General features: G+C 34.6%; 2 protein-coding genes, 1 non-coding gene and 1 pseudogene across 10 annotated transcripts; all 4 read left to right on the top strand.

Annotated features, from left to right (window-relative positions):
- Nucleotides 1-1,119: 1,119 nt before the first annotated feature.
- On the top strand, nucleotides 1,120-6,871 carry LOC7458136 (telomere repeat-binding protein 3). 5 transcript variants are annotated; one of them, XR_008060363.1, is made up of 11 exons: nucleotides 1,120-1,405; nucleotides 2,414-2,559; nucleotides 2,652-3,489; nucleotides 3,606-3,821; nucleotides 3,923-3,991; nucleotides 4,087-4,166; nucleotides 4,467-4,708; nucleotides 4,927-5,244; nucleotides 5,330-5,393; nucleotides 5,760-6,119; nucleotides 6,357-6,871. XR_008060363.1 is itself a non-coding variant. In XM_002316243.4 (10 exons), the coding sequence occupies exons 2-10, from the start codon at nucleotides 2,479-2,481 to the stop codon at nucleotides 5,973-5,975; spliced, it is 2,091 nt and encodes a 696-aa protein (XP_002316279.2). In that variant the 5' UTR covers nucleotides 1,120-1,405; nucleotides 2,414-2,478; the 3' UTR covers nucleotides 5,976-6,232. The 5 variants fall into 5 exon arrangements, 3 of the variants coding, with proteins under 3 accessions (XP_002316279.2, XP_006378702.1, XP_006378703.1); XR_008060362.1 differs by having other exon boundaries at nucleotides 6,339-6,871; XM_002316243.4 differs by lacking the exon at nucleotides 6,357-6,871 and having other exon boundaries at nucleotides 3,956-3,991; nucleotides 5,760-6,232.
- A 5,039-nt stretch (nucleotides 6,872-11,910) lies between these two features.
- Nucleotides 11,911-12,070, top strand: LOC112329032 (U1 spliceosomal RNA). The gene has a single exon (XR_002984528.2). It is a non-coding gene; the product is annotated as a U1 spliceosomal RNA (small nuclear RNA).
- A 1,826-nt stretch (nucleotides 12,071-13,896) lies between these two features.
- Nucleotides 13,897-17,032, top strand: LOC7489602 (scarecrow-like protein 14; annotated as a pseudogene).
- A 3,796-nt stretch (nucleotides 17,033-20,828) lies between these two features.
- Nucleotides 20,829-23,272, top strand: LOC7489566 (uncharacterized). Of its 4 annotated transcripts, none has more exons than XM_024609381.2 (6): nucleotides 20,829-20,988; nucleotides 21,109-21,195; nucleotides 21,321-21,383; nucleotides 21,548-21,628; nucleotides 22,586-22,838; nucleotides 22,926-23,272. In XM_024609381.2, exons 1-6 carry the CDS (start codon nucleotides 20,911-20,913, stop codon nucleotides 23,036-23,038), a joined length of 675 nt encoding a protein of 224 aa, XP_024465149.1. In that variant the 5' UTR covers nucleotides 20,829-20,910; the 3' UTR covers nucleotides 23,039-23,272. The 4 variants fall into 4 exon arrangements, with proteins under 4 accessions (XP_024465149.1, XP_024465148.1, XP_024465147.1 ...); XM_024609380.2 differs by having other exon boundaries at nucleotides 22,583-22,838; XM_024609379.2 differs by having other exon boundaries at nucleotides 21,548-21,649.
- The last annotated feature ends 25 nt before the right edge of the window (nucleotides 23,273-23,297 follow it).

Genomic DNA, 23,297 nt, shown 5'->3' with positions numbered 1-23,297 from the left:
GATACTTAGTTATGGTGTCAATTTTAAATTTCATGATTTATTTTCGTAGTTTTATTCAAATTCAATCAATATCATCATTTTATTAACTTGAGTATTATATACTCGCCAGTATTTACAACAAATTTAACAAAGACAACAGTCTCAGTTAATACAGACCGTCCACAGTGATAATGCATGCACGATTGTTTTCAAACAAGGAGGAAATCCATTGCGAAGGGCAAAAAAAAAAAAAAAAAAAAAGGAAAGGAGGAAAGAAAATCCTCGGACAGGGAAATGATGCGATCATCCGGTAGTAATGGCCAATGGGTCTCTTTCGGTTGGATTTTTATAATGCCACGGGGAGGCAGGAAAAACATTAGCTTTCCAATTCTTGAGCGCAAGCCCGTGAGCATGGAAATGATTAGACAGACAGCTCCCTCATTTGTATGCTTTATTTTTATTACAAGGAATAAATAACAGTTTCTGATTTTTTTTAATAGCCACGTGACTTAAGTAGCGATAGCCTGACCTTCTCTGCAGTGTTAATTGAACAAATCGCGTTTCTGAATGAAATTTATTAAAGTTTCTATTAATATAATAATATTTTAATTATCTTAATTATTAATATAACTATTCTTGCACGCTCATGAATTGAATGTCCCCTGTACAGTCGATCATCACAGATAATTAATGGAATGCCTTTACGAGCACATCGGAACCCTAAGTCTTGATTAAGCTAGGATTAGAGATGACAAATTTAATTGCAGTAAATTTTAAGCATGGCAAGCATGACTTTTACTGGTGGTCATTGGTCAAGATACACGAACCTCAAATTCAAGCACGTGGGCCTAAAATACAGTAGGCCCACATGATAAGTGGACCAATAAATAAAAAAAGAGTGCCCACATCAAACTCTAATAACTACCCACATGGCCAACCTCAATCTTTTCCTTATCCCCAAAAAAATTAAAACCCACGACATAATTTAGAGCATCGCCACGTGTGGCAAAACCCATGCTGGCTTGAAAAATTCACGGAGAGAGAAGAGTTTATGTGGATGACCTCCTATTGCCCGTACATTTACTTGTTGGTCCGGTTTTGTGGTCAAAAATTTATAAAAGGATATAAGGGGGGAGGTTTAAGCCACTGTTTTTTGGTGGTTTATTGCCTTGCCATTTCTTAGAGAGAGAGAGAGAGAGAGAGAGAAAAGAAAACCAGAGAGAAAGAATCTAGAGAAAGAGAGAGATTTGAATTCAATTGAATAGTTTTTCGGGTGACATTGTTTTCTGGGTTTCTTGAATTCTGCGATCTCGGGATTTGTGAAATTCTACAGCGAGTTTTCGTGTTGTTTTTTCATTTTTTATTTAATCTGTACATAACTGTAGAGGTTTCTAACACGAAGATCGATCGTTGTTTATAATACAAGGTGAGTGAAGAATTGGATTTCCTCTGAATTCTCTGTTTTCTTTTGAATTGTGTTTGAGAAAGTTTAATCTGATCACACGGTGAAAATTTAAGGGGTTTGGGTTTTAGTGAGATTTTTTTTTTCGAGATCGGGGTCTAATCGTGGAAGTTAGGTTTGGTTAGATAAGGTGGAAATGGGTTTTTCTGGGAATTGGGATTCTGCAGAATTCAAGATCACGGCAGTGGTGTTTGTGGCTTAAGGAATTTAGATACAGTTCTATTTTCAGTGTTTTTACAAATAAAATCTACTACGATTTATAATTAGATTTTGAAGGGTTTTAAGTTTGCAAATTGATGGAGAATTTGGGATTTATGGATAATTGTTTTTAGGGGAGAGTTTTATGGAAATTGAATTCCAGCTCTGGATTTGGAATTAGGACGACGGATTCTTATTCCTAAGACCTAATTTCATGTAGATGATTGCTGCCTATGTTTTAATTTTATACTACTGTGATTGATCGCTACTTGGGTTTTTTGGGATCTTACCGTTAGTATGATAATTCCAGCGGAGAAGAATCCTTTTTTTTTTTTCATTTTTTAATTTAGATCACTGTTGATCTGTTGATCCCTGCAAAAAAAAATTCGAAGATCAATTCGATGTAAAGTATAGACCCATGTCTGCAATATGCATTTTTTTTTCTTCTCGAATATATATTTTTATTCTCTGCGTGTTATGAAACATCGGTAATATGGATCTCTGTTTTTGGTGGTCACTGGTGGTTTAGCTATAACAATTATTGATTTAATCATTTTAAAGGGGTGACTTTGTTAGCATGTGTTTCTGTGAGTAACCAAAACTAAATGTACAATGCAATTTTTTTTTTGTTAAATTTTGATGTCAGAATCTTATAGTTACAAAATTTTGTTCAGGAACAAGATCGTGTTTTTCTTTTCTTTTATTTTTTTACTCTTGCAATATGAATTTTCTCATTTAGTCATCTCCTTTTATTTTTCCTGGATTTTCTGACAGATAAGCGGATCTGAGCAGTGATGCTTTTTGTTTGATGAACCCTGATTGCCATGCATGCTTAAGATATGGTGGTGAAGAAGAGACAATATTATGGTTTCAATGGCTTTCATATGCCCCCAGTTCCCAGGGCTCCGAGATCAGCTAGAGTATGTATTTATTGCAGTTTAAGGTTTGCCTAGCCTTTGCCATTCATGACAACCACTCTTTTAACCATTTGTGTCTTGGTTATTGGTTCCAGGGGAGGGGGTTGAATAAGATGAAAGTTGAGGATAGTCAAATATGTGCATTTGAATTGCTTGCTTCCCTAGCAGGCAAGCTATTGCAGGAGAGTGAAAGTTCAGCTTCCAGTAATGCATCTGAAGCAAATGATCAACCTATAATTGGTGGTGGTGTGAAATTTGAGCAAGATGATGATAGACCATTGAAAGCAGAATGCCTTGATCATGGAAGTTGTGGAGAAAGTGCTCTTTTTACTCGGTTTTCCTCGCCAAACAGTGATCAAAAGTGCCTTCTAAATGAATTTCCACATGCTGAGAGCAATTTATTTCTGGAGCGCTCTTCAATGATCACAAATTCCAATTCCTCAAAGAATGGCGGTGCTGATTTGAAGTCTGTGATTTGCAAAAGTAAGAGTGCATGTGAAAATATCCCTGGTAAAGTCGAGGGCTCTTCTGATTCTAGGGTGTCTTGTGATGGTTATGTGGACAATGGATTAAGTAGACAGAAAAGGTGTGACGGGCTAGATACTAGAGGTTTGATTGTTGATCCCTGCAGTTCAAATGATCCCATGGAAATGTGCATGAAATTTCCGGCATTGATCAATTCAGTCAACAATGTTGAATTGCCATCATGCAGGGACCCTGTTCCTAGTGCTTCTATTCCAAGGCACAGGAATGGTACTAAATTAGGTATTAGAGATGATGATGAAAACTTTACTAGGTGTAATAAACCTTTAACAAAGTCAAAGGCTTTTAGGCCTCCACAACGAATTGGAGACCGAAGAATAAGGAAATTGCTGACTTCCAAATACTGGAAAGTAGCTCCAAAATTGAAGGATTGTGAATTTTCCAAACCTGGTAAGCGGCAATGTGGTAGCTTGTTTATATCATGTTCTGTATCTCTCTTTGATTATTGTATATTTGCATATCTGGATGGAGATAAATGTATTCTGATATTGAAGTTTGTCATTCAGCATTTTTAGAAGGGGGGGCGAAGTCTCACTATCTCAAGAGGAAATTATGTTACAGTCGTGAAAGGTATCAACTTAACACCTTTTATAAGAGGAGGAAGTTTACTGATCATAGTGTAGTTGTGACTTCTGATGGAGGGTTCAGCAGTGAAAGTGTTTGCAATTCACCTGATAAGAATATGACTGGAGACAAGAATGGTGCTTCCATAATGTTTCACGGTTGGTCATTTTCTCCCTTGTTACTAATATTAACCCTGTTTTTTCTCGACTTTCCTGGTTTCTGCTGCCCTGGAGTTTTCCTAAATAGTTGGAGTTATTAGATGCAGCTAATGGGGTATCATCTTCTGTTATAGGTCATCAAGCATCCTTCCACTCCAAGGATTCTCAAGGTATTAGAGTTAGTTTGGAATTGATTTACAATGACTTATTATTCTATTTTCCTGGTATCCAGAGGTTCTTATTCGTGTTTCATTCTTTTGCACAGTGAAGTTCAGTATTAAGTCCTTTAGAGTTCCAGAGCTTTTAATTGAGGTACCAGAAACTGCAACTGTTGGTTCACTGAAGGTATAATAGATTTGCAGTCTTCCATTTTGTCTGCGAGTGTTCACTTATCATATGTACATGTTACGTGCATCTAGAATGTTTTCAGAATTGTCACTCCATTTTGGTTTTTATTTTCTTTTGCCATACATTAGGATTATTGCCTTAGATGTTGTCTTGATGAATATCATTTGTATATATACATGCTGTAATTATGTTATTTATTGGCATTGGAAATTTTAAGCAAGTTTTCTGGGCTAAAGTATTGCTAATGTCTTGCTGAGTTCCTGATGTTGTATTTTGTTCCTATGTGACTCTCTATAGCGGACTGTAGTGGAGGCTGTAAGTGCTATACTTGGAGGTGGTTTACGAGTTGGGGTGCTTCTTCATGGAAAGAAGGTTAGGGATGACAATAGAACCCTATTGCAGACTGGCATCACTTCTAATGAGAATCTTGATACTCTGGGTTTCTCATTGGAGCCTACTCCTGTGCAAGTTTCCCCACCCTTGTGCACTGAAGATCCTGCAGCACTATTACCATGCGACACATCTCAACTTATATTGAGGTAATTGAAATGTGTTTTTTGTATTGAATTTGTGTTGACGGGCAATTAATGATGAGCTACCATTCCCAGGTATTGGCATTTGTATAGTGCTTCCTTGTCTTACAAAATACAATTTATTTTGGTGCTGCTATTTACTTTGAGTTGAGCAAATAGTAAACCAATCTATCATTATATTAGGCTTGCTACACTACTTAATTTGTTTTTTACTTTATTTCCAGGTCGCCAACCACTCCTATTGTAGATTCAGGAGTTTCTGACGCCTTACCTGATCCTCCCCCACTGACTAATTTGGACACCAATATTGAAAGTAATCGTGAATCAGTTTCCTCCCATGCTGACATAGTAACTGACAATACACTGCCGGATTCCAGAGCTCTGGTTGCAGTTCCACCAGTGAATGCTGAGGAACTTGCTATGGTTCCTTTAAACCAGAAATCTAAGCGATCTGAACTTGTACAGCGTCGAACCAGGAGACCATTCTCTGTGTCAGAAGTAGAAGCACTAGTGCATGCAGTTGAGGAACTAGGAACTGGAAGGTATGGTGCTATTCTATTTGCTGGACCTCTGATCAAGGTGTGTTGTGCATACATTTTTGAAGTTTAACGATGTTCTCATTTGCAGGTGGCGTGATGTTAAATTGTGTTCTTTTGAAGATGCAGACCATCGGACTTATGTGGATTTGAAGGTAAGGATTTTGTTTAGTTTTCCATATGAAATTGATACTATCATTTCGTAGGATTGGATGTAATATTTCCTTAATTGAACGGTGTCAATGGGGTTTTGGGTTGAGAATTGAGAATGTGATGTGATTGGATTTCATTTATGGAGGCAGGCTGTACAGCCATGCGAACTTTCCTTCTCGGAACTTTGTAAATAGGTAGTGGTCTTTCAGGCTGTCCAATCCCTCCCCTACATAGTTATTATAGGTAGAAGTGTAGAACACCCTCCTTGATCAATCCTAAGTACTAAAAATAATGCCTCTGAGGAGGTGTTGCATGTATCGTGACTTTTTGTTGGTAGCTTATAGTGTGGCCCTGTTGGGTTTGTGCAGGATAAATGGAAGACATTGGTTCACACGGCGCAGATTGCCCCTCAGCAAAGAAGGGGCGAGCCTGTGCCCCAGGAGCTCTTGGACAGGGTGTTGGCTGCACATGCTTACTGGTCCCAACATCAAGCTAAGCAACATAGTAAGAATCAGACTGCTATACTGAAGATTACTGACGCTCACGCTGTTAGAAATGGAGTTCAAGATATCCAGTCAATATGACATACAAAGAAAGAAATATGTTAACACGAACAGGAGATGTACAAATTATTCAAAATTATGTAGTATTTTCATACTCAGTCGATTCATTGCCGCCTTTCCAAACTCTGAGAGGTCGGCATTTGTAAATGATTTGATGGAATAAAGGTACTCTAACAGAATCTACAGTGTTTTTTCTTGCATTCATTGATTTATTTTCTGTAATACTTTTCTTTTCAAATTTGGAAGAACATAAAAATTCAAAGAAATTATTTCTTGTCTTTTGTTGCTTTCTTGTGATGGCTGTTGTGTAGCTTCTGGTGAATTTTCCTGATATTGTTTTCTCCTCTCTCTCTCTTTTTTTATTCTTCGAATACACTTTTTCAGCAAATCAATTTTTTTCAGCTTCGAAGATAAGTTTAAGTTGATCCAGAGAGTGAAGCATCTACTTTTGTGTCCCCGCACGCCACCTCCATGTGACAGCGAACAACTTTTATGCACCAAGAATTAATCAAAGGCTTTGCCTTCGAAGAGATGGCCTAACTCCAACTGACAGGTTTCGTGCAGTCAAAGTCTCTAATATTTAAATGTTTAAAGGGCAACCAACGGCTAGTATGGAAATGGATAATATAGGGATAACAACTACTTCAAAGGCACGTGTACGTCACATGTTGCGTCTAGATAGTCCAATCTGGCTGTTAGTACTTTTCTTCTCTCTTTTTTTTATTTGCCACCTTTTTTATATTTTTATGTTTCCCATTAGATAAATTAATTTATTGTACAATTTTAATGATATAAAGGCTAGGAATCTGGATCTGGATCAAGTGAATAATATCGGTGGTCTCTGTATTGAATGTTGTATTGTCTCGAGATAGAGATGAACTTAAATTTTCTAACTTTTTTTTATGCTCTTGAATATAGATATTTTTGAAATAAATATCTTAAAAAATATCTAAATTTTAATATATTTTATATAAATATCTTAGTTATTTATAAAGATATTTATGAATATATGCATATTATATAAAATACTACGTAGATTCAATTGGACTCAGTCCAAAAATTAATATTGTTTTATAGTTTTTTTTATCATTCATCACATTATAATCTTGATTATGGCTAAAAGGTTCTTCTATAATAATGAAATTCTCAAAGGTTTGTAGAGTTTCGTTTTATATTTCACACGGAAAAGTAAAATCGTATCCACCTAATTTTATTTTTTATTTTTTATTTTTTATCATCGGACCAGAAGGCCACTGGTTGCAAAGCTTTTCTACAATGCCAGGCCATTTTATCTAAACAAGCCCATTGTAATTTGTAAATAATTTATAGGGCTATCCATGCATTAAGGTTTTATTTGATACAATTATATTTTAAAAAAATATATTTTTTTTAGTTTTAAATTATTTTTTTTAGTATTTTTTAATCATTTTGATATGCTATGTGAAAAATAATTTTAAAAAAATAAAAAAATATTATTTTAATTTATTTACAAATAAAAAACACTTTAAAAAATAATATTTATCTTTTTTTTTCCCAAACAGACGCTAAACCTCATAATGCTGTAGCGCGAGCGTGTTTGGAAGTGTAGTTGCAGTTACTTTTCAAAATGTTTTTCATTCAGAAATGTATCAAAATAATATTTTTTTTATTTTTGACATCAGCGCATTAAAATGATCTAAAAACACTAAAAAAATATTAATTTGAAGCAAAAAAAAAAATTAAATTCTTTTAAAAATATTTTTAAAATACAAAAACAAACATATCTCATTCTCAAAGCGCACCACTAATCAAGCTCTCTCTATTTTGGATTCGATAAGACTTGAGAGCCCTAAGCATGAATCGAATCGAACTTGCATAGCCCAACATGCGAGAGATCTATTTATTATTATTATTTTTTAAAAGAAAATAGTTAAGAGTATTCTTCGAGTTTTCTGGTTTATCTTAGAGATAAAGACATTGAAGACTGGGCACGTGACTGTATCACCTTGAAAAAAGACCTACCCAACTAACCCTGCCATACATTTTTGTCCCGTCAATTTTTCTCTGCTGGTCTCTTTTTTTCCCCAGCTATCATCATCTTTTTCTAATTTATTTAAATTGTTTCTCTATAATTATCTGCATGTAAAGGTCAACTTACCCTTAGCATGTAAAATTATCAATTGAGTTCCAAATCAAATAATTTTATCAATTAGGTCTTATATGCTCTAGAGATTTCTTAGTTAGATACTTCTTTCAATTTTCTATAATTCTTACGTCAATTTCTCTCTTATAAAACGCCATTTTATTATATAAAATGGGCATACTAGCTGGAACATATCAATAAAACTTGACAAAATGACCCAAAAAAATTGAAATAAATGGGATCTAATTAACAAAATATATTATCTTGAGTGTCAATTAAAAATAAATTTATTATAATTAAGCTGGAGACTAGTTTAGGTTTTCTTGAAGATTTACAGTTTTCATGAATCATATATAACATATATAAATCTATGGACTCGTATTATTAAATGCACGTACCATGTTAATATAAAAGACACATATTAGAATGATTTGTGATATAATCTATAGTATCATTTACAACGCAGATTGATTTAAAAATACTCGTAATAATTAAATGATAAAAATATTTGATTTTTTCTTCATGTAAAACATACCGCACATAAGAGAATTAAAGTTTTAGTAATAATTTGAACTTTCAATCATTACCTTTCACATTATTACTAAGAGTCCGTAGCAGTAATTTTTTTATAAATCAAGGTTATCAATTTCGTTTCGTTTCGTCCGGAATGGACGAAACGTTCCATACCAATTCAAAAAACGGAACAAAACGGAACAAATTTCATCTCATTTTAAATCTCGGTCCGTTCCGGATTTTTCGGCTAAATTTCACCCGGAACGTTCCTGTTTCATTCCACATGTTTCGTTCCGCTCTTGAAAAGCCATTGAATCAAATTGAACTTTGTTCAATTTAATTAATTAAACCACCTAATTATAAAAAGTTCTTTTTTATTACTATTTTCAATAACAATGATATTAATAATAATATTGAAAATTATTATTACTATTTTCATTAACAATGATATTAATTTTTTAAAATTAGATTTATCACTAATATATATGGTTTATATTTATGTTGTTTTTTTCATGTTTATACTTTGTAGGAATTTGAGCAAAACAAAGAATGCTTCATTAACATAACTTTATATTTAAAATATTTGTGTTAAAACATTTTATTTTCATAATATTTTGATATTTTGTTTAAGTTGAATTACTTTAAGTTAAAGATCTATTTAATTTTGACTATTTAGAAATATTTTAAATTTTAAAATTATATTTGTTTGGCATTGTGTTTGTATTGCATAATTTATAATTAATTTATCTTGAATTTAAATTATGTTTGTTGAATATATATATATGAACAGTACAACCCCGAAACGGCACGCCGAAACACTTCGAAACTGAAACATTCCATTCCAATTGAAAAAACAAAACACTTACCGAAACGAAATTGACAACCTTGTTATAAATATTTTAAAATATAAAAACAAATAAATACTAATATTTAGATACGGTGAACCCACGAGTCAATGATAGGTGAATAAATATAAAAAATGTGAGGACAAAAGGAATCTGCTAAAGGCAGTTTTCCTTTTTAAAATAAAATTAAACTGTGATTTATTATTAACTAATATTACCGTATTTTAAAATACGTGGAGAAAGTATTGTTGGTGTTCTCATATGTTTTTTTTTTTTGTCTTTATTTTTTTTTTGTTTTTTTTTTATTTTTTATCCAAGATTATCTTTTTTTTTTCTGTTTTTGTTTTTGTGTGTTTTTTTAAATTATCTTTGTTGATTTTTTTTTTAATATTGAATTGGTTGAAAATTTAGTTTTGTAGTTTTTTTCTTTAAAACATTATGAATTGCTACAATATTTTCCTGCACGGTTTTTTTTTTTTTTGAATTTCTTTTTCCAAAACAATCTTTATCGATTTTATTTTTTTCAGTTGGTTGCAAATTTTGCTTTGTAGTTTTTTTTTTTTAATTAACACTGTAGATTGTTACAAAGTTTTCCCGTATGGTTTTTGTTTTGCTACATTATTTCCCCACGTATTTTTTTTTCAAAATTATCTTTGTTGATTTTTTTTTAATATTGAGCTGGTTGAGAATTTAGCTTTAACTTTCCTCACATGTTTTTCTTTTCATTTTTTTCCAAAATTGTCTTTTTCATTTTTTTTTCATTTTTTTGTGTTTTTTTTTCCAGAATTGTTTTTGTTGATTTTATTTTTTTAATATGGAGCTGATTGAGAATTTAGCTTTGTGGTTTTTTTCTTTAAAACACTGTAGATTGCTACATTGTTTCTCCACATGTTTTTTTTTTTTTTTCCATAATTGTCTTTGTCGATTTTATTTTTTATATATTGAGCTGGTTGAGAATTTAGTTTCGTAGTTTTTTTTCTTTAAAACACTGTGGATTGCTACAGTGTTCCCCTACATGATTTTTTTTTGTTATAATTTTTTTCAAAATTGTCTTTATCGATTTTATTATTTTTAATATTGAGCTGATTAAGAATTATAACTGTAAATTTCCTCATGAAACACTATAGATTGCTACAATGTTTCCCTGCATGGTTTTTTTTTCCTTTCATTATGATTTTTTTTTCAAAATTTTCTTTGTTCATTTTATTTTTTTAATATTAACCTGGTTAATAATTTAGGTTTGTAGTTTTTTTCTTGAAAATATTGTGAATTAAAACAAATTTTCTCCATATTGTTTTTTTACAAACCCATAATTAACGCACAAACATGCCACAAGCCCACAGTATCGCCCCGTCATGGCATCTAGTTCAATTATAAAGCTTGTGTTTATACAACTGCTAAATATATTATCAATATCAACTTTCGAAAAAAACAATCTAGGAAAAACTCAACAACTCTTTAAATCTTACCAAAATATCTGAGATAATGTTGATAATTTGACTCTACTAATGTTAAACCGCATCTAAAAAGAGAGTGATAAATATAATATTAATATGAAGTTTCTTGGATAATTGCAAGATTTCACTCAATTCATGGTAGATGCGATTTTACAATACTTAATTTTAATGTACCTGGCAGGTTCTAAGCTATTCCATTTATCCTCATATGGTGGATCTAATTCTCAAAAATTTTAGATAGATTGATTGACTAACTTTTTCATATAAAAGAAAAAATATATCCAAATTAAGCATTTGATCAAAAGCACAAGCTAGGACTAGGATGTCATGGCATATTGGTAGAAGTTATGAATTTCCTTACAAAAACAAAAAAAAATCAAAACAGAAAATAAAACGTCAAAGAAATATATAGTGGTATATAAGGTGTGAATTTTGTAATAAAAATTAAGATTTTAAATTATAATTTATATTATTCTCTAATATATACTCTTTAATAAAAATTATTTATGTATAAAACTTATACAAAATCATATTACACTGTATTGGTAATTAATTTTAGAAAATAAACATAATTATTTAGTTATTAAACTTATGATATCACGTCAAAAAAACTATATAATCTGAAAGCTAAGCTTCTCACCATCGAGGATAAAAACAAATTATTGTTTTTTACTCTTCCAGAATGTAACAATTAGGAACATACATCTTCCATTAATTCGTTGACAATTGATCTCCGAGAGAGATGATAGACTAGTCTGGTCCTCCATTCTGTATTTGTGAAGAAGCAGTGTTTAGCTTCACAACTCGAAATCAAGTCTCCAGTCCCAAGTAAAATCTTACTGTTAGTTTTGATTCCCAGTCAATAAATCAAACTTGGGAGCAAGAAAGATTTGTCAAGGTGCAGTTGGGTCGAAAGGAGACCTAGCTTCGCGTTCTACTTAACTATCCCACATGGAGGAAAAACAAGAGGCCAGACGAGTGTGCCGTGTATAAATAAGGAACCCACGGCCACGGTAGACATACTTACCTGGACGGGATCAATGGGTGATCAAGAATGCCCATGGTCTAGATCAGTGACCTCCATTGCACGCAGGAGGGGTGCTGGTTTAAGGTCTCCCCAAGAGGGAGAGCCTACGTCAAAATTTGTGTTAGAGGGGGCTGCGCAAGTCGCGGCCTCTGCCCAATTCTAGTGAAGATGTTGAATTATAACCTGGTTCGAGTCATTCCCTTATTTTTCCCTTCCTGTTCCTATATGTGAAACACAACCGGATAAACGGGTACTGCAATTCTTGACCTTTTGTTGAAAAATTATGCTTGTGATAAAAAGTTTATCGATCTTACAGCACTACGATCACAATTCCGAATGAATCCCACGAGCATCTTGTTAATACAGATGAATAGAGCAAGGAGTAGATCATTGATGCCATAATAGCTCAAAACTCCGTTCTATAGAGAATATCTCCTGGAGTTTTAGCTCTGGTGGTCAAGTAGTCCTTTAGCTGCCTGCCTTGATTCCCGCGTCACAGTAGCTAAGCGTAAGTAAGCATGATCGAATGGAAAGGTTGTTGCATTTATCCAAACAAGGAGCGGGGTAGTTGACTCGCGGGAATAAGGGAGTGCGATGTTGAAAAGAAAGGAATTGAATTAGCAATAGACTGAATTTCAGTATACTCTGTTTTAGATGCATTCTTCTTCTTTCCGTACCATGCCCTGGGGCCGGAATGCGGTAGGGTCTTTAAGCCCCACGCTCGATTTTCAAGATTCATGGGCCGTCTTGCGAAGATCTTCGATCCGAACCTTAGCATCTACTTTCTCTTGGAGGATGAACCACGCCTTTGCTATCGCCCCTCACTACTGCTCAATCTCGCTATCGCATTGATTCTTGCCGGCCCTTCCAGATTCAAATTCCTAATTGAGATTAAGATCTTGTTCCATTAGACCCAGTTTGGTCAGATTAGTTCCATAACATAGCTTGCGCAGACCGGGCTTTCAGTATTTGGTCGGGCCGGCCTTATAGCTTCAGCCCATTCTTTTCTTCCTGTTCCTATCTGCTAAACACAGTCAGATACGCCCCGTAACAACTACCAAATGTAAGGGAAACTGTTGCTTGATATCGATGTCCCTTTCATCAATCATTTTCAGGCGTAAAAGTGTTTCATGCTGTTATGGTCTACGGCTCCATGCCTTGCCTACGGCCCGGCGCCCTTCATCTGGTCTGCTACCAGATACCAAATACGAAGAGAAGGACAAGGAGAACTTTAAGTGTGCACTATTCACATGCAGGAATCTGTTGACAGGCCTGTATCCAAGAAAACATGCTCGAATTTGAGCTGCCAACCATTGTTTTCCTCTTTTTTATATATATAAAAAAAGGGTCGTAGGTGAAAAACCTTTTCTAATTTTCTAATTTTATTAATTGGCAGAATAAAGAAGAAAAATGGAAAAAGAGAAGTACTTACACCTTGAAGGCAGCTGCTACTTTTCAAGAAAAAATGGAAAACAATTTAATTAATAAGTTTTTTTTAACCAGAGCTAATAAAAAAATTGCAATCACAAACACTCAATTGCAATTACGTAATATTAATTATCATACATCGATACCAGTATCATTAAATCAAAGTTAAATAATGGAGTTAAAGCTGTTTTTCAAATAATCATGTAAGAACTTGTATAACCTTACCTTAAAACATTAAAAATTAGAAAAACATGGATCAAACAAGCTTTAATTTAGCTATTTGGTGCAGTGGAATCTCGCTAGGATGTATACGTGAGTGAAATACAATATTTTTACTAAACAGTATATGATTAGTCTATTTGCACACCAATTTCTTTGCAAGAAAAAGATACAGTACACGATGACAAGCATTTTAATCAAAACAAATCTTGATAAAACAAGAAAGTACTGGCTGAAAAAAAAACAGTATACGAGTGATTACAGTGAACGGGCTGAAGAATAAAAAAGGACAGGCTTTTGGTTGGCTTAGATTGTTCCAAACCAAACCACAGCCACCTTAAATCATCACCACCGTTAGGACTTTTCGCTATCTTAGCTTTCTCTTGGTTCTTTTAGTTTTGCTAGACTGGAACTTTTTGTCTCTCTTTTTAATTCTGTTCTGCTACTTTTTTCTATTCATTCATTATTTATTTTCTCCAAGAATTTAAAAACCGTGCTGATTGATTTCAAAGCTTTTGTTTTGAGGATCAGAAAAGCATCCTTTTCTTATGGAGTAAAGCTTTGATGATTTCTATGCTGTCTGCAATTTTATTTTTTGTGTTTTCTTGACTGTTCAACCATTTATGTGTGTACTTCTGGTGGTATTAGGGTATAAAAATCTAGACTTCCGTACTTATTTGGATCAGAAAAGCATCCTTTTCTTATGGAGTAAAGCTTTGATGATTTCTATGCTGTCTGCAATTTTTTTTTTTGTTTTCTTGACTGTTCAACCATTTATGTGTGTACTTCTGGTGGTATTAGGGTATAAAAATCTAGACTTCCGTACTTAGTGACAGCTATTACTTACTGGGCAGCTGTTTGTTTGGAGAATATAAACTGAAGAATTATATTTTGGCCTTTTGGCACGCGGTATTATTATTTCTGCGGGCTGAAACATCTAGCCTTTTGGAGTGCGCTGGAAGTTGGGAAATTTTTGAGGTGTTGATGATCATGGATCAACCCTTAAGAGGTTTATATGGTTCTGTAAATGAATTGAAACTTAATTAGCAATGAAAGCCAAATTGTTTTATTGGATCAGAATCTTGTTAATGTGTTCAAGTCGGAAAACAACTGTGTCAACCAAAACTACGTAAATATTCCTCATCTGCCGCCCGATTCAACATTTAATCAGCCAGTTGTGTCTCCAAGCATGAGTCAAGAGGTAGATTCTCATGAAGATTTTGATTTCAGTGATGTGGTTCTGAAATATATTAGCCAGATGCTTATGGAAGAGGAAATGGAGGACAAGACATGCATGTTTCAAGAATCTTCAGCGGCACTTCTTGCTGCGGAGCAATCATTGTATGAGCTTATTGGGTAGAAGTATCCTTCTTCACCCAAATACCCGGTACCTCGTTTTGATCAAACGCGTGAAAGCCCAGATAAAAATCATGATTTGAATTGCAGTAATTATACAAGCAGTACAAGCCGCAGTAGTGGCAGTAACTTGGTTGATCTTGGGGAGTACAAGTTCTCGAGACGTGCTTCTCAGTTTGCTTCCCGGTCATCCTATAGTTCAGGTAACAGTACTGTTATTGTTGATGGATATGTTGACTCTCCAGTGGGTCCTAATATGGTTGCTGAGATATTTAGGGAGAGTGAGTCTGTTATGCAGTTTAAGAAAGGGTTTGAGGAGGCGAGGAAGTTCATTCCAAACGGCGATCTGTTCACTGATTTGGAGATTAATGGTCTGTTTCTAAGAGACCCGAAGGAAGATGCCAAGGATGTGTTAGGTATGACAGAGGAAAAGAATGAAAATGAGAACCACACGGATGGTTTGAGGAGAAAGAAGAGTCCTCATCTTGAGGAGTTGGCTTTAGAGGGATTTAGGAGTAACAAGCAGTCTGCAGTTTATTCTGAATCAACTGCAAGTCCAGCAGATTTTGACATGGTATTGCTCAACTGTGGAAGAGATGAATCTTCCATTCGAGCGGCCTTGCATAATGGGGAAAGCAAGATTGTGCAGCAGAATGGACAAGCAAAAGGAGGAAAAGCTCGAGGTAAGAGGCAGGGAGGTAAGAGGAATGTGGTGGATTTGAGAACTCTCTTGACCCTTTGTGCAGAGGCTGTTGCAGCAGATAACCGGAGGAGTGCAATTGACCTGCTGAAGCAAATCAGACAGAATGCTCCACCAACAGGGGATGCAATGCAGAGACTAGCCAATGTTTTTGCTGATGGTCTTGAGGCACGTTTGGCTGGCTCAGGAACCCAGATTTACAAAGCACTTATTTCCAGGCCGACATCAGCTGCCGATGTTTTGGAAGCTTACCATATGGTACTTACTGCTTGTCCATTTAGGAAGCTGTCTAATTTCTTCTCAAATATAACAATTAAGAAGATAGCTGAGAATGCAACGAGGGTTCACATTGTTGATTTCGGAATTATGTATGGTTTCCAATGGCCCAGCCTTATTCAGCGTCTCTCATCCAGACCTGGAGGACCTCCCAAGCTGCGGATTACTGGGATTGATCTCCCAAATCCAGGTTTCCGACCAGCAGAAAGGGTAGAGGAGACAGGACGCCGCTTAGAAAATTATGCGAATACTTTCAAGGTTCCATTCGAGTTCAATGCTATAGCACAAATGTGGGACACCGTTCAAATTGAGGACCTCAAGATTGATAGAAATGAGGTGCTTGTTGTGAACTCTCTGTTTAGATTAAGAAACTTGCTTGATGAGACTGGTGGTGGAGAGTCCTAGAGATACTGTTCTCAATTTAATCAGGAAAATGAATCCAGATGTTTTCATACATGGAGTTGTGAATGGAGCCTACAGTGCTCCATTCTTTATCACACGCTTTCGAGAGGCCCTCTTCCACTTCTCTACTTTGTTTGACATGCTGGAGGCTAATGTGCCTCGTGAGGTTCCAGAGAGGGTTCTTTTTGAGAGAGATATTTTTGGGTGGGAGGCAATGAATGTCATTGCATGTGAGGGTGCAGAGAGGATCGAGAGGCCAGAGACATACAAGCAGTGGCAAATGCGGATTCAAAGGGCTGGGTTCAGGCAGCTCCCTGTGAATCGGGAGATTTTTACTACAGCAAAGGAGAGGGTGCAAGCTCTCCATCACAAGGATTTTGTAATCGATGTAGATAGCCAGTGGTTGCTCCAAGGGTGGAAGGGTCGGATTGTTTATGCACTCTCTTCTTGGAAGCCTGATTCTTAATCACGCTTTGAGATTTACTTGTGGACAGGAAGGGTGACACGAATCTCCTTCATGTCGCTGACATAGTGCCCTTGTGCCTATCAACTTTGTTAATTAAGGTTCTGGAATTTTCCCATTAAAAACAGAATCTTATTTTTCTTTTCATCACCTCGCCATTAGTCACTCAGGACTGGAAGTGAACTTGAAAAGAAATTGATAATGATTTTACTTATTTGCCGGGCAGGGATGGTGGGAGTAGAGTTTTGGCTGACATATCTTATATGACAAAAATTGAAAGTGTTATTGTGGTTATTTTTTAAAGTGTTTTTTATACTGAAATGCATCAAAATAATATATATTTTTTTATTTTTAAAAAATTATTTTTAAGATTATTATATCAAAACAATCCAAAATATTAAAAAAATAATTAATTTTTAATAAAAAAAATAAAATTTTGAATTTTTTAAAAATACAGGTTGACGTGTATTTCCAAACACTAATTCGAGTATCATAATTAAAGGAAAGATATCTGTAAGCAGTGATGATGTTCAAGTTAGCGCTAGTGGGTTGTGGAAATCATGATGATTTTGAGGAGTCTCTGCAGTCGAAGAAGATAATGTTTGTGCATTACTGCCCAGGTTCTTCTTGTACTTGGACATTTTTTTGTTCAAGCAGCAATCTTGTTTCTGTAGTTATAAGTGATCCCTGTGCATATTATCTTCTTAAGTGTGGCATTTTCACACTACTAAATATAATAATGAAATTGCTACCAAGAATACTCTTGTTCTTGGTTTTTGTTGTATAAGATGTTGTATATATTGCAGCTTCACCCATCATCTACAGAAATGCATACTGATTCATCTGACCAGATCCATGTTAGCCTAATTTAGCAAAAGTCTTGTGAAATGGCTCCTATTAACTCATGCCTTCCCGTTTCCCAGATATTGGAGCATATCTTTAATAAAGTTCTACAGCATAAAATCAGCACCCAAGTTAAAAAATGCATGCATCGTTGTCTGTTGCTTAGCAGTCGTTTTCTGTCTAGTTCAATCAGTACACATCTATCAGTTGACCCAATCAAATGTCACCATCAACTACAGCCTATTTGCATTCACATTGTTCCATTTTCGAGGCATTCGTAGTTTTTTATGCAATCACGAAGAGGAGTGGTGTAGGGTTGAAGTAAAGCACCCTGTTTGTTATTGCAATTCACAAGTGAAAACCACTTGCTTGTCAGAGAAGTTTACGAGCTTGATGTGGAAGGGTAGGAAACGAGAATGATTGGAGATAAATCTAATCGAAAAACAAAAGAAAAAGGGTTCACTCCACTCAATGGATGAAAGGTCAACTGTTAACATGAATTTCTTAATCTGATTTTCCTAATATTTATGCAGAGAGCTTCTACTTTGGGAAGTTTCATCAGTATAATTAAGGAAGTTTTGACTTTATACGCAATATTTTTAAATATGCACATGCTAACAAGGACTTCGAAGTAAACCCAGCATTATTGTTCCATTCATCCAATATTTCATGTTATTAAAGACCTGATAAATGGGAATAATAGAATGTATTTGCAAAATCTTGGGTTTACTTGATCTCATGCATTTCGGCATGAAGAGACGCATTACGGCAATCTATGATGCACGTTGTAAGACATACACGATGATATACACAGGTGTTTATGGTGCTAGATTCAGTCCCCAAAGAGGCAAAAGAAAGCCCTTACATGCATCTTGACATGAAGAGAAGTAAAACGATTATCAAATTTCTGATTGCTGCCAGGAAAAGAGTGGTGGTTTGATTTCCTTTTCAAGTTCATGTATAATCATTGCGAAGCATCATTGTTATGTCATCTGCTCTTCTTCTCGACCTCTTATTAGTAATAGTACGTATATTTATATACCAGCAAAGAGCTGCTACGCTACAACTGCTATATTACCTGATGTCATGCATTACCAGCATGCAAAATATGATGTAATCTTAACATGATAAGACAAATGCTGCAGGCTGCAGCCTAGTAGAATGTCAAATCTTATATCTCGGTGGAAAGCTCAATATTGTGTGTATAAAGGTAGGAAGGGATAAGGGATAATTTCTGAGCACTTGCTATTTAGGGTATCAATTAACTTTTAGTATTCAGTATATGCATCTTCAGTATTCAACTACGGAGAGTTTGGTTATAGCAGACATCATTACTTCATTTTTCTTAATTTTTACTTAACGATCTGGCAATGATGTAAAACAAAGTGACTTCATGTAAGAATTCCGCAAACAAAAATGGTAACGTTCAACCCTGAGGGTTGTAGTTCAATTTGTGAGGTTCTAGGTTTGTTTCTTAGAGGTCACCAGTTCGAGTCCCACAAACTTTAGGGTCACTGGAGGTTTACACGGTCGTTAACTTCATGGCCCGTGAGATTAGTCGAGGTACGCACAAGCTGGTCCAGACACCTACATTAATAAAAAAAAAAATGGTAATGTTCGTTGCTATGATATTCTGATGATAATATATCAAGAAGATATGCGGGTCTTACTCCTGTATAGATTTTACAGTGTTCTTTGCTTATGATACAAGTCCGTCGTGGTTATTGTCCACTCAACAAAAAACTAAAGGCTCAGGGATAAACATGTTGGAATGCCGAGCCACTAGAAGTTCAGGTTCAAATTCCTTAATTTGGAATGGAACAGAGTAATTTTGCAGGATGGAGAAGAATTCTAAAATTTTAATTACAATTCAGTACATCTTTTTTGTTCTTCTGATGAGAACTCGGTTCGATGCATCTTTAAGTAAAGGCATAAAGAAAAGTTCTCCTTAATACACTTGTTTGTAGCTGAGATGAAAAGACTGCAGACAAGTCCTAGTTATGCATGCTACCATAAATCTGTTCTTCTTATCTTCCTAACCGGGGGGGGGTTAATTGTGAGCTGGAAATAAAAAAGGTGGCCTTTTAACTGTAATTAAATGTAACTTTATTTTTGATTTTTGATTTACTCTTTATCAATGTGAAAAGAAAAAAATATAATGTCATTACCTTGTGTAGCCCTAATATAAATATTATAGCCGATAAAAATACAAATCACGAGTAAAATTTTTCTATAAAAAGATTGAAGTAGAGCCACCAATTAATTTATCTTTCATCAAATAAAACAAGGTAATTTAAATTTAAAACATATTTTTGTTTTGTTTTGAGATGTTTGTTAATAATTTGATGAGGTTTTTTTATAATTCCACCATTTTTGCTTATTTTTTTCTCAGATCTGCTAGTTCTATCAATTGTTTTTTGAATTCTTGTTATGGAGATTTTTTTAATTAATTAGATATATTTTATTGGTTTGTTTTGATTATACTTAGATTTTTTTTTATTTTTTTTTAAACATAGCCACCAAAATTATCAATTTTTTCTCACGATATATGTTTTGATTTTAGAACATGTCATCCAATCATGTACCCAATCATCCAAAGTTAAAGAACATGTCATCAATTGCTGATTTATGTCAAGGATTGGTTGAATCAGAAAAATCAACAATTTATCCACTAGCTGACAGGTTGATTCAACTTATTTTGATTCTTCCTGTTTCGACAATAACTACTGAACAAATATTATATATTGTTATATTAATTTTGATCCTCCCTAATAAATAATCCTAGCTCAGCCTCTGTTCCTAACCATACCAAATTAATTTATTTTAGCTTAAAACAAATAAATTCTTATCGTTGATGAAACGAGAAATTGGTTCCAAAGCCATGTTAAAAGGCATCATAACACATTTACTTTTTTTTTTTATTGGGAACGCATTGTGGTTTTTAAGAATTTAAATTTTTTTTGTTTAAAATTATTTATATATATATTTTTGAATCATATATTGATGTCAAGAATTTTTTTTTAAAAAAAATATTATTTTATATTTTAAAAAATAAAGTTACTAAATTCTCAAATTATTAAAATCAAAAAACAAAAAGGCCCAATGAATCTGTCCAATGTATAAAGGTGGGCTGGGAGCCCAAACATATAGGAGTCCACTACCCCTGCGTCGGACAACTGGTTCTGATAACCAGCCCATATAATGGATATATTTTTTTTTTATGAGTTTAAACTTTTATTTCTAAGTAATAATTGACAAAAACCCTTGTCTGCCTCCAAAAGCAAAGCAGGGTTTTGGAGAGAAAAATGAGTGGAGCAGGAACACCGGATTTCTTCTACAGAGAAGCTCAACGCCTTGGATATGTTGCTCGTTCTGCTTTCAAGGTTTAAACCTTCTTACCAAACTTAACACTCCATTCATTTCTTTTATATCTCACTTTTCTCTACTAATTCACTTGCACACAATTTCTTGCTACTTGTTGCAAAAAAAAATTAAAAAATCAGCTTCTTCAGATACAAAAAAAACACAAGTTGATAGCCCCAGGTTCCTCTGTTCTTGACCTTGGTTGTGCTCCTGGTGCTTGGCTCCAGGTCTCGTCTCTTTCTTTTTAGTGTTATTTCAATGTTTCTTTTGTGGGGTTTGGACAACATCTATGTTTTTTGTTCGTTTAAGGTTGTTCTTGGTGTTTTTATATAACATAATAATATCATTGCAGGTTGCTTGCCAGAGCTTGGGTCCTCTAAAGAATGGTGGGGCTGTTGTGGGTATTGATCTCAAGGTGTGTTCTTCACTTGCTCTTTGTATTTCAGGTTTTGATTTTGGTCATTGTGTTGAAACTGTTATTTTTTTTGGAATCGAAGAGGTTAAAGTTGGGCTTCTTTGATAAGTGAATTATACCATACCACGTTTGATTGATTTTAAATGTGGGGATATGCAGAACAGAAGGTGAAAGTCCCTCCTCTTTACTGTGATTCAAGGGTTCAAACTGTTTGTGCTGATGTTATGAAACTCCCCAAAAACCAAGTTAGGGCACTCTCTCCTCGGGTAGTACTTTAATTATGTAAATTAATTTTCACATCTTTGTCAACTTTTTACCTCTTTCCTCTCTATATGAATTGCTACCACCTCTTTTTTAGTAATTTGTTTTTAGAATGCTTATCTGGTTTGCTCTGATGAACTAGGATTTAATCTTAGAATCATTTGCAAAATAGATGCAATGAGCTGCACTATTTGTTTTCGTATGTATGATCATCTCGAGGTAGGTGATTTGAAAACAACGAAGGGAATTAATTAACTTCCATTAAGCTCTAGTGAACTCTTGATGCTCTTAAGAAATAAGGCTTACCATCGCACCCTGAACCGGTTCCTAACCTTCTAAAAGGTTGAAGGTCCCACGAGGTCCTAATCTATGTTCTATGCACCCTTATATACACACTTTTTTTATTCTAAAACTTATGGTGTGATAAACATCATTCTATGAGCCATTTTTATCTCCATTATTAACAGAGTGAATTGTCCTGAATTTCAACTTGATGGTTTACCTTGGTTTCTCTGAAAGCAAAACTTTTCTCCATGTGATAAACATGTTTATGGACCCTTATTTACTCATTTTTTTTATCAAAAACTTATGACGTGATAAACATCATTCTTATGAGCCATTTTTATCTCCATTATTAACAGAGTGAATTGTCCTGAATTTCAACTTGATGGTTTACCTTGGTTTCTCTGAAAGCAAAACTTTTCTCCATGTGATAAACATGTTTATGGACCCTTATACACATTTTTTTTATCTAAAACTCATGATGTGATAAACATCATTCTTATGAGCCATTTTTATCTCCATTATTAACAGAGTGAATTGTACTGAATTTCAACTTGATGGTTTACCTTGGTTTCTCTGAAAGCAAAACTTTTCTCCATGTATCTTGTCTGTCTTTGTGGATCTACTGATTTTGGTTTGATTTGTGTGTTATGCAGCAGAAGGGTTTTTCTGTGGTACTCTCAGACATGTGTCCCTTGGTTTCTGGTATCACAACTAGAGATGCAGCTTTATCTGCAGAGTTAGGAATGCAAGCACTTGGTCTGGCTGTAGGTCGAGCAGCAACAGCTCATCTTGATGAGATTAGAACAGACAGGCTGTTAAATGATTCTGTGTGCACTGCAGATGATAATGGTATATTGCAACCAGGTGGACACCTAGTAATTAAGCTTCTAGAGAGTGAGGATAACAAAGGTGGGAATATGTTTATGGAGCAGATCAGATACCAGTAGATGTGGTATCAGTACATTTCTTACTTCCATTTAACTGTTTGCCTTGCAGAATTTAGCCGGATTTGCAAGCCACTCTTCAGAAAGGCATCATGGTTGAGGCCCAAGGCCACGAGGTCTTCATCGAGAGAGATTTATTTGATTTGTCAAGGTCTGCTGTCTTAGGCAGACTTTTCTTTGGTAGGCGATTTTTCTCTTGTTTCTTGGTTTTAACACAGGAAAACAGAATCGAGAGCTTGCTGGTGAAAGGAAAAGTGGAACTCTATTCTCTTGTTTCTTGGTTTAACACAGGAAAAGTGAATCGAGAGCTTTTGCTGGTGAAAGGGAAAGCGGAACTCTTCTTGTGTATCTTCTGATGTACCACGATCCATACACATAAAAACTTTTCTTCTTCGTTAACAGTGCTTCTGTTTTTGCTATTAAG

Source organism: Populus trichocarpa, chromosome 10, assembly GCF_000002775.5.
Source record: "Populus trichocarpa isolate Nisqually-1 chromosome 10, P.trichocarpa_v4.1, whole genome shotgun sequence".
In the NCBI taxonomy this organism is placed as follows: domain Eukaryota; kingdom Viridiplantae; phylum Streptophyta; class Magnoliopsida; order Malpighiales; family Salicaceae; genus Populus; species Populus trichocarpa.
Note: the sequence above shows the minus strand (reverse complement) of the source record. Positions and strands in the feature narration are given on the sequence as shown.